The following is a 15,931-nucleotide window of genomic DNA, read 5'->3' on the forward strand; positions in this document are numbered from 1 at the left end:
TGCCAACTTCTGGAAAGCCATTCCGTATTATTATAAAGATGAGTATGTACTCCACTTTAAAATTTATTGCCTGGCGTATTCGAATGCAGATCATGAGGACTCGGTTCCAGTCCTGGTCAGGCTAAATGTAGTGCATATGTTGCAGCGAAATGGCAGAAGCCGTTAGTTAGCCAACTCCCTTAGCAGGGCTCTCTCCGTCACTTACTCCATACAATCGTAGTTCCAATTTTATCCAATTTTATATTAAGCAACTAAAGTCCATGAAAATTTGCAGACATATTCTAGAAACTAATATCTGTGCCTATAATCAAACTAAATTCGCGTGATTACTTAAGTATAGCAAAATAGTTAACAGCATTAGTCGAGTTATTAGTTATGATTAACATGGCTAATATTCTTTTCAGAAAAAAAAGACCTATACCTAGAACATAATATATTCATCATCAGCCTGTGGACGTCCACTGTTGGACATAGGCCTTCCCTATAGAGCGCCACCACACCCGGTCCTCAGCCTTCCTCATCCAGCCACTTCCCGCCAGCCGCTTTATATCGTCGGTCCATCGTGCTGGAGGGCGTCCCACACTACGTTTGCTTAAACGCGGTCTCCACTCAAGGACTTTCCGGCTCCAACGGCCATCGCCTCTACGACAGGCATGGCCTGCCCACTACCACTTCAGCTATGAGTAGCGGCAATAATATATTCGATTAGAAATAATTATGTAGTATACCTACACAAAATTTATCTGAACAGACTCTCTGAGCTTATGAAATAGATTGCTATCCATCAAAATAATTTGGCTAAGCCCAAAATTTCAATACACACTAAGTAATTCCTAATTAATTATACAAACATGTGAAATCCATCTATTTACAGTTCACACCCACACAATATCACTCTAAACTAAGTTGTATGCCCATGCACAATATTTCCGATGCTATCGGACGGTGCAATATCAAAGGTAATTTATTAAATTAATAGTATTTCAATTTATCGTTGTCATCGCTCCAGGACGGTGTTATACCGTTATCGAATACCAAATCGGTTATTAATAGAATGGAATGCCTTTGTAGCCCATCTATAAAACGATCGGCACTTTGCCACTCTATGATTCAGAAATATTTTACATGCCGGAATAACATAACAAACAGTACCTCCCTACCCATCTACAAATTTTTTGTAATTAAGTTTTATTTTGGAAAAGAATATTAGATCATCATCATCATCATTAAAGCACTACACCCTTACAACTCCGAACCCCCTCATGCATGTCCTTCTCCACGCCATCAACATGCCTACCTCTAGGTCTTCCTTGGCTTCTGCGGCCCCCTGGTTTGCTGTCCAAGAACTTTTTCGGGGCTCGTGTGTCGTCCATGCGTGGCACATGTCGTACAGTTCGTGATTGTAAAAAATGCGCCAAAAACCATTATCCTGAATAGCATCGATTATTCTTTTTTACCCGACTGCGGCAAAGCCAAAAGGAAGGGTTATGATTTTAGCAGTCTAATATATGTATGTATGGATGTGTATGGGTATGTATGTGTGTGTGTGGGTATGTATGTTTGTATCCAGATTCTGTGTGTTCCACCGTAGTGCCTAAACTACTGGGCCGATTTTGATGAATGAGGTGTGAATCGATTCGTCGTAAAGGTCCGGGTGGTATAGGTTACACTTTATACGAAAAAAATTGACCTAACGGATTTCACAAAAAGTGGGGGTCTCAAAAATTTTTTTTGCTGTTGTATTGAATGGGATGTCAAATGAAAGAGGAAAAAGTTCTGAGTTCATAAATGTAAATGTACTACAACATTAAAATATACCGAGCGACAGAAAAACAATTTTACTATAATATTTCAGCGTTTATAAGACGATCGCAGTCGGGTTTTAGTTTTCAACTTTATCTTGTTACTTAGAGCTGTAAGGTAGGATTGGCCTAAGTAGCTTTTATATAATTTTATACAGTAATCATATTGCAGACAATAATATTATGCTCAGTTAATTCAGGTTATTATTAATAGGTGACACATTATGCTGATAATCGTTAATTATGATGATTAATTGGCTCAATCGCAACTAATGCCAGGTTAACGGATTGCGGTCAGATCCCAATCGGCGTGTAACTTAGCTATGGCTACTACAACATTGAAGTTGCTGTCAAATGAATGATTTATCTCATTATATACTAGCGACCAACCATGGCTTTGCACGGGTGCAATGTTGATTCATGGCTAATGCGGTGTCAGGTGTTAGTGTGATTATTTAGTAATAGCAGCATTTTCAATTTTGAAAGCAATCGGTCCATAGTGTCGGTTAGACCAGTAGAGATGAGAGCGAGGGAATTGAGTACAATATTTAGTTGTAATAATTCATTTTTGGAGCCTTTTGTTGAAACAAAACATTTTGCGGTCTTATGGCTATCACCTTACTAAGTAAAATGTTTCTGACGTAAAGGATTTGATTATATAATGTTCAACCAATGGTTGCATCTCAAACTAAGTAGTTATAATATGTATGTAAGTGAAGGAAACTTTGAGAGTGAGGGAATTACTCCGATTTATAATGATGTTAAACGACGATGACGATTTTTTCATTTTTCTTTCCGCATGGCAATCGTGACGAAGCTTCGCTTCAAAATACAGGGCGTGAGCAGGACCCTGGCAAAAACTTAGGGTTATTATTATGCTACCTAAACACAATCCTATGCCAATAACCATTTTGCTTGAAAACGAAATGAAATGAAAAATTTATTTAGTAGTTTTAATGATTTAGTATTTTTCAAAACCGGAATACACATATAGCGTGCAAAACTTGGGTCACTGCACCACCTACGGCGCGGCATTGACCGCGAGTGGCCTATTTACATAACGTTCGCTGACATCTAGCGTCAGTCAGATGTTTTATTTGCAATATATTTTGAAATTTTAAAAATATTTTGAGGATTTTTAAATTTTTTTACGTTTTTTTTGTAGCACCTTATCAGTAATCATCAGTACTAACACCTGTCTTCGTTTTTGCTAGCGTTCTGGCTACACCTTGTATAGGATACAGTAAATAAACTTTTACTCGGGCAAGAATCAAAACCCAAGAATCCGCTTAATACCGAGAAGAAATTAAAGATCTCGATCTTTTTCTTTTAAGAGGGGTTGATTCGTTTTAAAATAACATGGTTCAAAGATTTACACCTTTGAGCCCGATTACTCTGAAACTATGAATTAGGGCAATTTAGGGCAATCTGATAAACCACCGAAAATTGCTTCTAAAACCTATCTAAGAATTTTCATTGTGTTTGATTGGTTAATATTTCAATTAGAAGCAAATAACGTTTGTATGGAGAGTGGTTTGAAGTGCACTAGAGAAACTAATTCATTTTGAATCGATAAGTAATTATAAACCTGAACCATGAATTAATTACCCTCCAAATTCCCTACCAAACAATTCATGCCTCAAATATTGGTATAAACCCACAATCTCTATTTACTACACACATCCTCATAGGCAAATAGTTCAAGCTAAAACATAAACTCAGAACATGAGAGCCGAGGTCTAAAGCTAATAACGAAATAATTAGTAAGCAGCAAAGCATAAGTTGAGTTCCAAAATGTAAAATACACGGAATAAATTATTCTATTAAAATACAGTGAAATGTTTCGAGCCATTTAACTCAATATTGTGTTCGGGGAAATGGAAAGTGTTAATTAACATTTTTAACATGTGCCGTATTATTGCAATTTGCGAGGTTTTATAACGCCAGGCGTCCGTTACCTCACCCCTAGGGGATACGCTATATCAGTGATCATCACCACAGTTTATGACAGTTAGGAAGCTTGTAACATAACTCAAAAGTTAAAAACCCCCGACACAAAAACCTCTATAAGAAAACTAGAAAAAAGCTGATAGAAACGGCTGAATCCATTTTCTTCGATTATAGCTAAGAACACTCTCAATCAAACCACCTTTCAAACAAAAAAAAACTAAATTAAAATCGGTTCATTCGTTTTGGGAGCTACAATGCCACAAAGAGATACACAAATACACAGATACACACGTCAATCTTATACACCCCTCTTTTTGGGTCGGGGGTCAAAAACGTCGAGGCTTCACCTACACTGGCGCTATATTAAAATACGTTACCTACATTTAAGTCTAGATAGGCTATGAAACGACTGGTATCTTTGACTTCACTTCACTCCTAGCCTTACTGATGACTGATGTCGATTCAGGACCAAAACCAGAAGTTTCTTCACTCTAGTTCACTCTGCTATAGCCCAGTGGAGGTTGGTTCACTAACTCAGTGATCATCACTTGATGAAAGCCCATTTGATATATATTTATGATCCATTAAAGGATTGCTACGAATTATTACTTTTATAACACTCAGTGATGCAACAATGTAGAACCAATCATTGGGTTTCGTGGCTTTCATCTAGTGAAGATTACCCCGCAGATATCAGGTACAAATCACCTAATCTATCTGAATGTGCCTATTCCCATAGTAGTCCACTCTATGTGAAATCTTATTCTAAACGGATGATCAAATTTTAGAAGGATATAATTCGTCTGTTATATTATCAATCTCATAATTTCAATCAATTCTCTCCTAAAGCTTCAACGTTGGACATATACCCCCGCGTAAGGTTCAACCGTTCCGAAAATTAGCCCGTTCTAACAGACAGACAGACAAAAATTTTAAAAACGTATGATTTAGTTATAGTGCAGTTCAAATAACTATAACATGAGCTTAATATGAATTAAAATAAATGAGGTAGTTATTTCGGAATTAAAGACAGACACTCCAATTTTATTTATTAGTATAGAACCCAAATACTACGTTCCGTCTATTAAAAAAAAAAAATATACTACGTTGGACTAAATATTGCCCTTTTTGAAATGTTTTCATGTAGTAAGTGGCTCTTTATTAAGGTTTTTATTTACACTCAACCGGTTTTTAATCCCAGGTAAAAGCAATTACTAAACGTAGCCGGCGGGCGCTACAATTTTCACATCGGATAGCTATTTTATTCTCACATTCCCCTGTTTAGGAAATCTCAGGTTGCCTCACGAAGCCCGAAAGAAGGAAATATCTGGTATCAGGAATATTGTTTCAGGAGTATTGTTTTAAGAGAATGTAAGGCGTCTATTTAATACGAGATAGAACGTCTTTTACAGGCAAATGAAATGTGCCAATACCGAGCACACAGTTCATGAGTCACGACAGTTAGGGAACTTCTAACAAAACGTCGAGGCTTGGACGTTACTGGCAGGCGTCAAATGTTCCTACCTTTGACACTAGGTCACCCATTATAGATAGCCTAATATTTGATTCGATTCAGGATCAAACCGAAAGTTCCCTCGAAAGAGCAAAAAAATCAGCTTAGCTTATTACTACGAATAGGAATGATAGACCTACAAGATCCAAAATGCCTCGAATTGGTTGTCTAATGAAATAAGTTTTAGGCCTTTAATTTTTTATTTAAAACCTCAACTAGATCGACTTAAGTTTTCTAAAAATCCCATATGAATCAGTTTTACTCGTAATAAAAAGCCTGGGTATTGGTTTGGACTTTGAATGTTTTTATAGCGTGTCAATAACGGACATGACATACACTGGAGTCTCTGTGAACGGTGTAAACAAAATCACGCCTGACGAATTTCTCTCTATTCCGGAAATCCCGAAATTGCTTGGTATAGGTGCACGGCTTTTAAAAAAAGTGTAAAAATACCAATCCACGTTTGCGTGAGTTTCTGCCAAGTTTGTCGGACCGCCAAATAAAGGGAAGAACAGACTAGACATCGTATGCAAATCAATATTCCTACGTTGATTATACACCAATGATATTAATTTGTTGGTCTGTCCTTAAATTAGGTCGTAGCAGAGCAATGGATTGACGTGATTTTTTGTTGAAGAGCTGCTGGAAATTGACAATATTATATTTAAAAAAAAAACCTTGATCCACGCGGACGGAGTCGCAACTGGAAATGGTCATTATATTATTATATGTAAAAAAGCAGAAGATAATAAGAGATAATACGTATCGAAAGTGAAAACCTACGACACTTGGATCACATTTGTAGAGTATATTCTCTCTCATCTCTTCTACTATCGTGCCTTTTGTATCTTCTGTCACTGTCTTACTTATAACCAAGTACGAATTTTTTACGTCACGTAATATGAACGTGCCATTTCTATGGTATAATTTCATTGGTATACTATACACCCTTCACTCACGTATACAATTGTACGTATTGTTCCATTTTCTATTGAATTCTGAAGTACTTCTCGTTGAATCTAGGAACAAAATGCTGCACGAGCATCCCCTTCACAATTTTGAGCCAATCTGTAGGCCTATACTGAATCTCCGTGGATATTATAAATTAAGTATTAACGTGCGTTTTTTTTTTAATTTATTGACTAGCATCTACTGTGATCACCAACCTGTCAGCTCAGCGTGGTGATTATGGGCAAACCCTCCCGTTATGAGAGGCATTTAGTCCAGCAGTGAACTGTTATAGGCCATTGATGATGATTGACTAGCATTTGGCTGCAATCAAACCTGCTGGCAAGTGATGATGCAGCTGAAGGTGGAGCCCGCTTGTCTAGAAGATGCCTATTCAATCATCAATGATGACAAGTCATCAAGTTTACGAGTCAAGTTAAGTGGGTCCGTTATGTAAGTATCACCAGTCAGTCCTTACCTTAATCTATAGGGGCAAGTGCGTGATACGACGGATTTTCAACTTGCAATTTGTCGATACACCGGCCAGTAAAATAACTTTGAGAGTATTCGGTACAAAGTTTGGGATGCGAGTTGTGCAGTTTATTTATTGAACAGCAAGTCATCTGGAAATTGGCATCGGCGTTCATGTATTTAAAAGAAAATGTCGATGTACGAAACTGGTGAAACCATGTTTTTGTGATTCCTTTTCTAATAGAGTCCCTTTGAGCTCTTTCATATATCAAAAAACTTTATGAAATCGAATGTTGAAGTGTGCATGATACCAAAAAATATCAATTGCAGATTCATGTCCAAAAGTAACAATAATTAATTGATATAAGGATCGAGTTTTCATGCCCTAAAGTGGTAAAGTCTCATTTTATAGATTTCGAAAATATGAACGTTGGTCAAAAATCGCTAGGGTGAAGTGCTACATATTACGCTTGTTTTAAACGGCGAAACATCCTATATAAACGCTTTATCACACTACACTAATTTCTAATTTCACACAAAGCGCCCACACTAGCCCATAACGTCACAGGCAAAAAGAAACACTGTATTACAAACACATACAGACATTCTCTATCCGTTGTGACCTAAGCCGCATTGTTAGTCTCCTAGGTATTAGCAAAATCTGACGGTATATTTTAGTAACACAAAAAAGTTAGACCGGCTATCAGGGTGCTTTTTTATTTATTTATTTATATTTATTAACTTAAAAAATATATACAGAAAGTTTTTATTACATTCAGCGCCACAAAAACTACAGTTGGTTTAACAGAGCACTGAGGAAGAATTCTTATAGCTAAGGGTGGCTCTTTCAAAATCAATGTAGCTATACAATAAAAATTAATCTATAGAAACCAACATATTGACAAATTGGTAAAGTCAGTACATAGTACTTAATCTAGTGGGTAGGTAAGAACAATGTGCAGCGCGACGCGTAACATACTTTACTACCTGCTAATCTTTTAAAACATCATTGTATCTAAATCTTCTGTACTAGCCATTTATTAACGTTTGTATGATGTTTCTGTATAAAAGTTGTTGGTTAGTCAAATAAAATAAAAAAAAATAAAAAAAAACGTCGCACTTAGCGAGCAAATAGACGTATTCACGTCTTTAAATATAAACAAGTGTAAATTAAAAATTTTCAACACCCCCGACAAATCATTTTCAAATAAATAATTATGTATATCTAGGCAACGTCCATCTTGACAACTTGACACTTGTCAATTGACACTTGAATATTATGAACCTAAGGGTTATCTAACCTTCTTTTCTACAAGAAAACTAGAAAATAGCTGATAACTTTTAAACGGCTGAACCATTTTTTTTGGATTATAGCTAAGAACACTCTCGATCAAGCCACCTTTCAAACAAAAAAAAGTAAATTAAAATCGGTTCATTCGTTTAGGCGCTACGATGCCACAGACAGATACACAGATACACAGATACACAGATACACACGTCAAACTTATAACACCCCTCTTTTTGGGTCGAGGGTTAAAAAGGAAAAGCTGATTGATTGACTAACTGACTGACTGACTGATCCATCAAAGCGCTGCTCAAACTACTAGACGGATCGGGCTAAAATTTGACATCTTGATAGCTATTATATGACGAAGACATCTGCTAAGAAAGGATTTTTGAAAATTCAACCGCTAAGAGGGTAAAATAAGGGTTGATTTGGTCCACGCGGACGAAGTTGCAGGCATAAGCTAGTTGTATCAATGAAAATCGTGTGATTTGTAAACATCCCTGTTAATGAACAAGCCATACCTTATTAACAGATTTTTCGGGATTTCATTATTAAATGCACTATATTACTTAATGAGCGGTCGTTATGTTATTACGAGAGCAATATTGACGCAGCGAAGTGCATCGAAGCGTCAATAAAACGGTAAAAGCGCTTTTTACGAAACAAAATATGACATTGTATTTATAACACGCTGGCCGACCAGTAACATCCATTTTTCTGTCATACTTTACGTTTTTAACCCCCGACCCAAAAAGAGGGGTGTTATGAGTTTGACGTGTGTATCTGTGTATCTGTGTATCTGTCTGTGGCATCGTAGCGCCTAAACGAATGAACCGATTTTAATTTAGTTTTTTTTTGTTTGAAAGTTGGCTTGATCGAGAGTGTTCTTAGCTATAATCCAAAAAAATTAGTGCAGCCGTTTAAGAGTTATCAGCTCTTTTCTAGTTTTCTTGTAGAAAAGAAGGTTATATAACCGTTAGGTTCATAATATTATGTCAATTGACAAATGTCAAGCTGTCAAGATGGACGTTGCCTACATACATAATTATTTATTTGAAAATGATGTTTTGCAAAACTCAGATACTTTGGATCGTAAGCGCGGAATAGTCCAAGAAAATCGGTTCAGCCGTTTGAAAGTTATCAGGTCTTTTCGGTCTTTTCTAGTTACTGTAACCTTCACTTGTCGGGGGTGTTATATCCCCTATCCTAGGGGGGGGGGGGGGGTACTATCAGTAATCATCAGTACTATCACCTGTCTTCGTTGTTGCCAACATTTTGGTTACATATTATTATTTGTTTATCATTTATTAACAGGCTTTTACATTTCCGTATGTCAGCCTTATTATGCCCTATCTCATCCTACAATTCAATCTATATACAATTATACATATATACAATTCTATCTTATCCTACAAACCTATCCTATCATACAAATTTCATGTTACTTAGGTAGGTACTCTGTAACAATCTGAACCGATTGTGAGCTCCGTCAGAATTCGGATTATCTAATAAACTATTAAAGACATTGATCAAATCTTGGTTACATACAACTTTCATGAAAATTTGCCCCCTAAACTAACAGAACCCGTATCTTATCCGTCCAGTGCCTTCCCATACATACCTACATGAATTATGAAATTAGACGTTTACACCATGCAATTATTCATAATGAAATTAATATCGTGAAAAAAATTTCGTGCCACTATCAAGACTTTTTAAAAATTCCTCAAGAAGAACGTTAGCTTAAAAATTGCACTAGAGTAGAGGCTCTGGATACTGTAAATATTTATTGACTAGCCGATGCCCGCGACTTCATCCGCGTAGGTTTAGGTTTGCAAAAATCCCGTGGGAACTCGTTCCTTGTTCTAACCGACGTAGTAGGCTAGTTTTTAAAACCGTGTGATTCAGTTGTGGTGCAGTTCAAATAACCATATGAGCTTAATATGAGGTAGTTATTTCAAAATTACAGACAGACACGTCAGTATTATTTATTGAAATAAAGTATAGATATTTACCTAAGTACGTGAAATAATAGCAGTCATATTACCCTATTTGTAGAATGGAAATAACGTTGATTTACAACCGGCTGCAACTTAATGAGCAGTCATTATTTTATTATGCGAGCGCTATCGGCTGAAGAGCCACCGTGTAAATAGCATCTGTAATAAGCAAGCGAGCATTTCGCCCTAATGAATGATTGCAGTTAACTCATGTATTGCATCAGGATTAACACGATACATTTTGTTGTGTGAATGGGGATTAAACCATATATTCATATATCCTGTTCAACGGAATAAAGATATTTGAATTTGAATTCGAAATTCAGGTTTGAATTTATTTAAATATTTATGTTTTTCTGCAGTGCATTGATGCCTGGGGATAGTTATACGAACGTAAAAGCTCTGATTCGTTAATCTGACCCTACATATTTATCATTTATCGTGATCATCATTATAAACTTATTGACCACGGCTGGATATAAAAAGTGCAACCAGAACGCTAGCAAAAACGAACACCTTATATTTTTGCAATATATTGCAAACAAAACATCTGACTGACGCTATAGAGATCAACGAACGTTACGTAAATAGGCCACTCGGAGTCAATGACGTGTCGTAGGTGGGGCATTGATCCGAGTTTGCACACTGTACATTGCGGGTTTGAAAAATACTAAATCACTAAAACTACAAAATAAGATAAATGGTTATTAGCATTGGATTGAGTTAAGGTAGTACAAAAAAAACGCTAAGTTTTTACTAGCGTTCTGGTTACACCCTGTATTATAATGGGGATTATGACTATTAGTTAAATTAGCAATATTTTGTCAAACGCCAAAACTCTTACTTAAGGGAGCTTGTATGAAATACACAGATGTGACGTCATAAACATGTGACGTAATTTGACGTACTTTTTAGGGTTCCGTACCCCAAAAGGAAAAACTTGTCTGTCTGTCCCTCCGTGCGTCCGTCCGTCCGTCCGTCCATCCGTCACATCATTAAAAAATATGTTTCAATTTTCAAAGTAAGATAACTATACCAAGTGGGGTATCATATGAAAGGGCTTTATTTGTACATTCTAAAATAGATTTTTATTCATTTTTATGTATAACAGTTTTTGATTTATCGTGCAAAATGTTGGCAAAAATACCCTAGTACGGAACCCTCAGTGTCCGAGTCTGACTCGCACTTGGCCGGTTTTTTAGTTAAATCAATAACTTACAATGGTTAGCAAATTTAAAACTAACAGCAGACGTAGATTTAATGTATTTGAAAGACTCTCTATTTAATAGTTCCTTTAAGAAATTATTCATTTATGACATAGTCATCATCTAAATTGCTTTGTGCTTAAAACGAACATAACTCTGAAAAGTTAGAGGTACCTAATCACTGATACGGTATGGAAACCTTACCTTCCGAAAAGAAGGCGAACATTCCAACTATTAGGCTAGCATCATTATATTATTATTTCCATTATGTCGATTGAAACACTGACTTCTCTAACTCGTTATCAATCCTTTGCCATATGATTACCTAATGAGCCTTCATTATGATTAGAACTATATTGTATACGTATATTAATGTAATGAAATGCATCGCTATGTAAATAACATGATGAATGCGAACATGATTGTGCATTCAACATCGAATTAGCAGGTCCATAACATCTGTCGCAGACATAGGCAGAGTGAATGAACACTGTGTGAGTGAACTCTTGGTTTAATCCTGCATTCGATAATAATATTATGTCGAATAATAGGCTGTGGTGACGTGAATTCATAGAAAAATAGGGCTAATTAGGTTTAAGCTGCAGTCAGTCAGACAGTCAGTCAGTCAGCCAGCCTGCCAGTCAGTCAGTCAGTTAGCTAGCCAGTCAGTCAATAAGTCAGTTATTCAGTCAGACATTCATTCAGTCAGTCAGTCATTCAGTCAGTCAGTCAGTTAGCTAGCCAGTCAGTCAATCAGTCAGTTATTCAGTCAGACATTCATTCAGTCAGTCAGTCATTCAGTCAGTCAGTCAGTTAGCTAGCCAGGCAGTCAATCAGTCAGTTATTCAGTCAGACATTCATTCAGTCAGTCAGTCATTCAGTCAGTCAGTCAGTTAGCTAGCCAGGCAGTCAATCAGTCAGTTATTCAGTCAGACATTCATTCAGTCAGTCAGTCATTCAGTCAGTCAGTCAGTTAGTCCGTCAGTCAGTCACTCGCCTTTTCGTATTCGTTTCGTATTTTTGTGTAAAAAACTATCCTCTTCTATTTGCTAAGAGAGAGACAAAATATGGCTGAAACTTGTCTGGATAACGTCACAATATTGTTGACATAATGCATTCCAAGGCATAATGAAATTATTTTGATAACTTGTGTCGAAAACTAGTATGATAATTTAATGTTTGTTAGTGTGAAATTGGAGCTATGCATACGCGCGATTAAGCATTCCAGTGCGATGTCATGTAGAAGCAGATTAGAGGTTAGGGTGAATGTAACCTCCATACATCTTACAACACTGTTTGAAGATTAGCTCGCTCTATCTCAGTCTACAATATCACTTAACTATTATATGCTAATCGGAATAGTTTAGTATTTATGACGTTTTGACGACCACCCTGGTGCAATGGTAAGCGCTGTGGTCTTATTAGTGGGAGGTCCCAGGTTCGATTCTCAGAGGGCTTCCAATTTTATAATTTTTAAATTTCTGGTTTGGTGGGAAGCTTCGGCCGTGGCTAGTAACCACCTAACTGGAAAAATCGCGCCGCCAAGCGATTTAACGTTCCAGTATGATGCCGTGCAGAAACCAAAGGGTTTAATAAAAACTGCCATACGCCTTCCAGGTTAGCCCGATCATCACTTACCACCAGATGAGATTGCAGTCGAAGGCTAGTTTGTATCTGAATAAACAAATAAATTACCGTCCGCCTCTTATTCGAGACGTTGGGGGTTCGATCATCTAACTTTTCAGAGTTATTGCATTTAAAGCATTAAATTTATATAGCTCAACGGGCAAAGAAACAGACTGAAATCCGAAAGGTCGGCGGTTCGAATCCCACCTGTTGCACAATTATCGTATCTACTCCTAGCACAAGAGAGAAACATTAGTCATGTTAACATGTCTAATATTCTCTAAAACATCGTGAGGAAACCTGCATGCCTGAGAGCTTCCTGTAATGTTCTCAAAAGTGTGTACAGTTTGTCAATCCACTCTTAGCCAGCGTTGCTTACTAAGGCCTAAACCATTCACACTCTGAAAATGGACCTGTACTCAGTAGTGGGCTGGCGATGAAGAAGCTGCTCTGAGGTAATACGTGTTTTATACAAAACTTGAAATATCTTAATTGCAGTGTAAGGACAAAAACTCCATCAAAATCAAGTTTTCAAGAAAATCATAATAAAGTCAAAAATTAAATTAAGATCGCAGTTCCTCTTGTGCCTTAAAGCCTCAAAACAAATCAATAATCTAAGAACTTGCACAGAAGTGATACGTATTTAATACAAAACCCGCATTTAAATCAGCCCAATAATGTTTCAGGTTGATGGTAACAATTAATAAACACAAAGGTACACATAGACACAAACAAACAAAGGAATGAACTAACAGACAAACATACAACTCTAATGCTAAACGCGTACCTATAGCTACCTAAGTAGCTTCGTTCCTCGTGGATAAAATATCAAAGCATCTTACGGCAAATATTTTGAAACGTACGATCAAAAGCTTGTTATCACACTTGGTTTCGCGAAAACCAAACGAAAGAGACGAACGCATTGCGTTAGAAAGAGAAAATCGATATAGAATTTTCCGCCCGTGAACTGTGCGCGCGAACGGGACAGAAGCAAAACACTTCAGATGAACAAAAGTTGTGGTTGTAACTGTAAGCCAGTACCTCGAAAGCTGTTATTATTATCACATGTTACACTACGCTAAGAATTAAGCGAGATAACCCAAAACATAAGGTAAGTAATAATAAAAGAGAAGTGATCTTTAAAAGACAAAGTGTAGGGAACTTACCGACAGCGATCTTCTCGACGGGAAACGATTGAGCCGACAACACCCCTACAAGCGAGAGCAATACGCCGGCAGCCAAGACATGGCGCTTTTTTATCGACATTCTGTACTTTGACCCGGAACGCCACACTAAGTCAGTCAAAAAACATGCTATTACGAGTATTTGGACGCGTTTACGTGGGATTTCACGTAGATTTCGGGTGGTAAAGTGTTGGGATGCTGCGTGCGAACCTGTGACTTAGGGGCGACTGATGGCTCGGCTGGGCGGGCGGGGCGTGGGGCGCAGGGGACGCGATACTGCCTCTTTCCCACTCGTGCCGACTCGCAGCATTCGCCGCCTACAATAATACACTTTTATCTTAATCCACTCTGTGCTTTTTAGGATTCTGCACCCGTAGAGTTCCAACGGAAACCTATTCCCTACGCTGTCCCTCCGTCCGTCCTGTCAGCAGGCTGTATCTCAAGAACCGTAGTAGGTAGAGAGTTGAAACTTTTACAGAATGCATATATCTATTGCCGCAAAAACATCAAATAATAAAAATTTCAAAACGGCCGTTATTAAAATTTGGAATATTAATATATGTTATTTCTTGTACGATAGTACGGAGCCCTTCGTGTGCAAGTCTAACTCACACTTGACCGGTTTTTCACTTAGAGAGGTTTATTCGTAATGTGTTAGAAACAAACGCAGTTTGGCGTTTGGTTTATAATAATATGTCTGTCGTTGTCTATAGTTTTCCAGGTTTCCGGTACGTAAATATTAAGTTTCAAAGTTAAACAGTCTTAAGAATTTCCATACAAATTTTTAATTTTGAAATCTTGTAATTTTTATTAAACAACTAATTTTTAGGGTCGTGTTCACAAATCTCAACGGTGTGGGCCGACATCATGGCGGACTATTGTCGTTCTGAGACAAAACCCGTGCTCAGTAGTAAACCGGCGATGATCATGATGAGGATGATGATAGAAAATATTAGAATATTATATACTAGACACTAGTACGCGAACAACAAGCGTAACTTAAAAATTTATAACACCCCCGATAAGTGAAGGTTACAGTAACTAAAAGAGAGCTGATAACTTTCAAACGGCTGAACCGATTTTCTTGGATTATAGCTAAGAATACTCTCGATTAAGCCACCTTTCAAGGAAAAAAAAACTAAAGTAAAATCGGTTCATTAGTTTAAGATTTACGATCCCACAGATAGATACACAGATACACACGTCAAACTTATAACACCCCTCTTTTTGGGTCGGGGGTTAATAAAAAGGATATCTCCGCAGCAGACTTAGTTTTACGCAGACTGTCTCGTTAGGGGATTCAGCTCGGAGTGGGCTATAAAACAAATACTTAATGCCAAGCGATGTTGGCAAGTCCAGCGATTCGATTTCTTTTTATTTTTCTTTATCGTTAAATCGCATCATTTCAGGGATAAAATTTTCTTTTACTGAGGTCTGAGTTTAATTTTTATTTTATTACATTTCTTTACTGTGATTTTACTTAATCTAAAAGCTTATTTGAAAATCCCTCTGATTAAAATGGTTCCAATGACGCAAACCTACTTAATAACATTCACCATCGCCATCGTACTCCTTGATTTTCCTGAATAAAAAGTAGCAAATGCAAGCTTTCGTCATAATTGGTTAGAGGGATGGACGGTGAAAAACTAGCAGACAGACAGACACACTTTCGCATTTATAATATTACTAGCTGATGCCCGCGACTTCGTTCGCGTGGATGTAGTTTTTTGAAAATCCCGTGGGAACTCTTTGATTTTCCGGAATAAAAAGTAGCCTATGTGCTAATCCAGAGTATAATCTATCTCTATTCTAAATTTCAGCCCAATCCGTCCAGTAGTTTTAGCGTGAAGGAGTAACAAACATACACACACACATACAAACTTTCGCCTTTATAATATTAGTGTGATAAGCAGGTATGGCCTTTATAGTCGAAATGTTCGAAAG

General features: G+C 37.2%; 1 protein-coding gene across 1 annotated transcript in view; it reads right to left on the reverse strand.

Annotated features, from left to right (window-relative positions):
• LOC123880215 (glutamate receptor 1-like) overlaps positions 1-14,198 on the reverse strand; it is a 136,175-nt gene extending 121,977 nt beyond the window's left edge. Inside the window, exon 1 of the mRNA XM_045928209.1 lies at positions 13,970-14,198. Within this exon, the coding sequence (XP_045784165.1) occupies positions 13,970-14,069 (100 nt within the window). The 5' untranslated portion in view covers positions 14,070-14,198. The remainder of the gene's footprint in view (positions 1-13,969) is intronic.
• Between the last annotated feature and the right edge of the window lie 1,733 nt (positions 14,199-15,931).

The sequence above is a fragment of the Maniola jurtina genome, chromosome Z, assembly GCF_905333055.1.
Source record: "Maniola jurtina chromosome Z, ilManJurt1.1, whole genome shotgun sequence".
NCBI classification, from domain to species: domain Eukaryota; kingdom Metazoa; phylum Arthropoda; class Insecta; order Lepidoptera; family Nymphalidae; genus Maniola; species Maniola jurtina.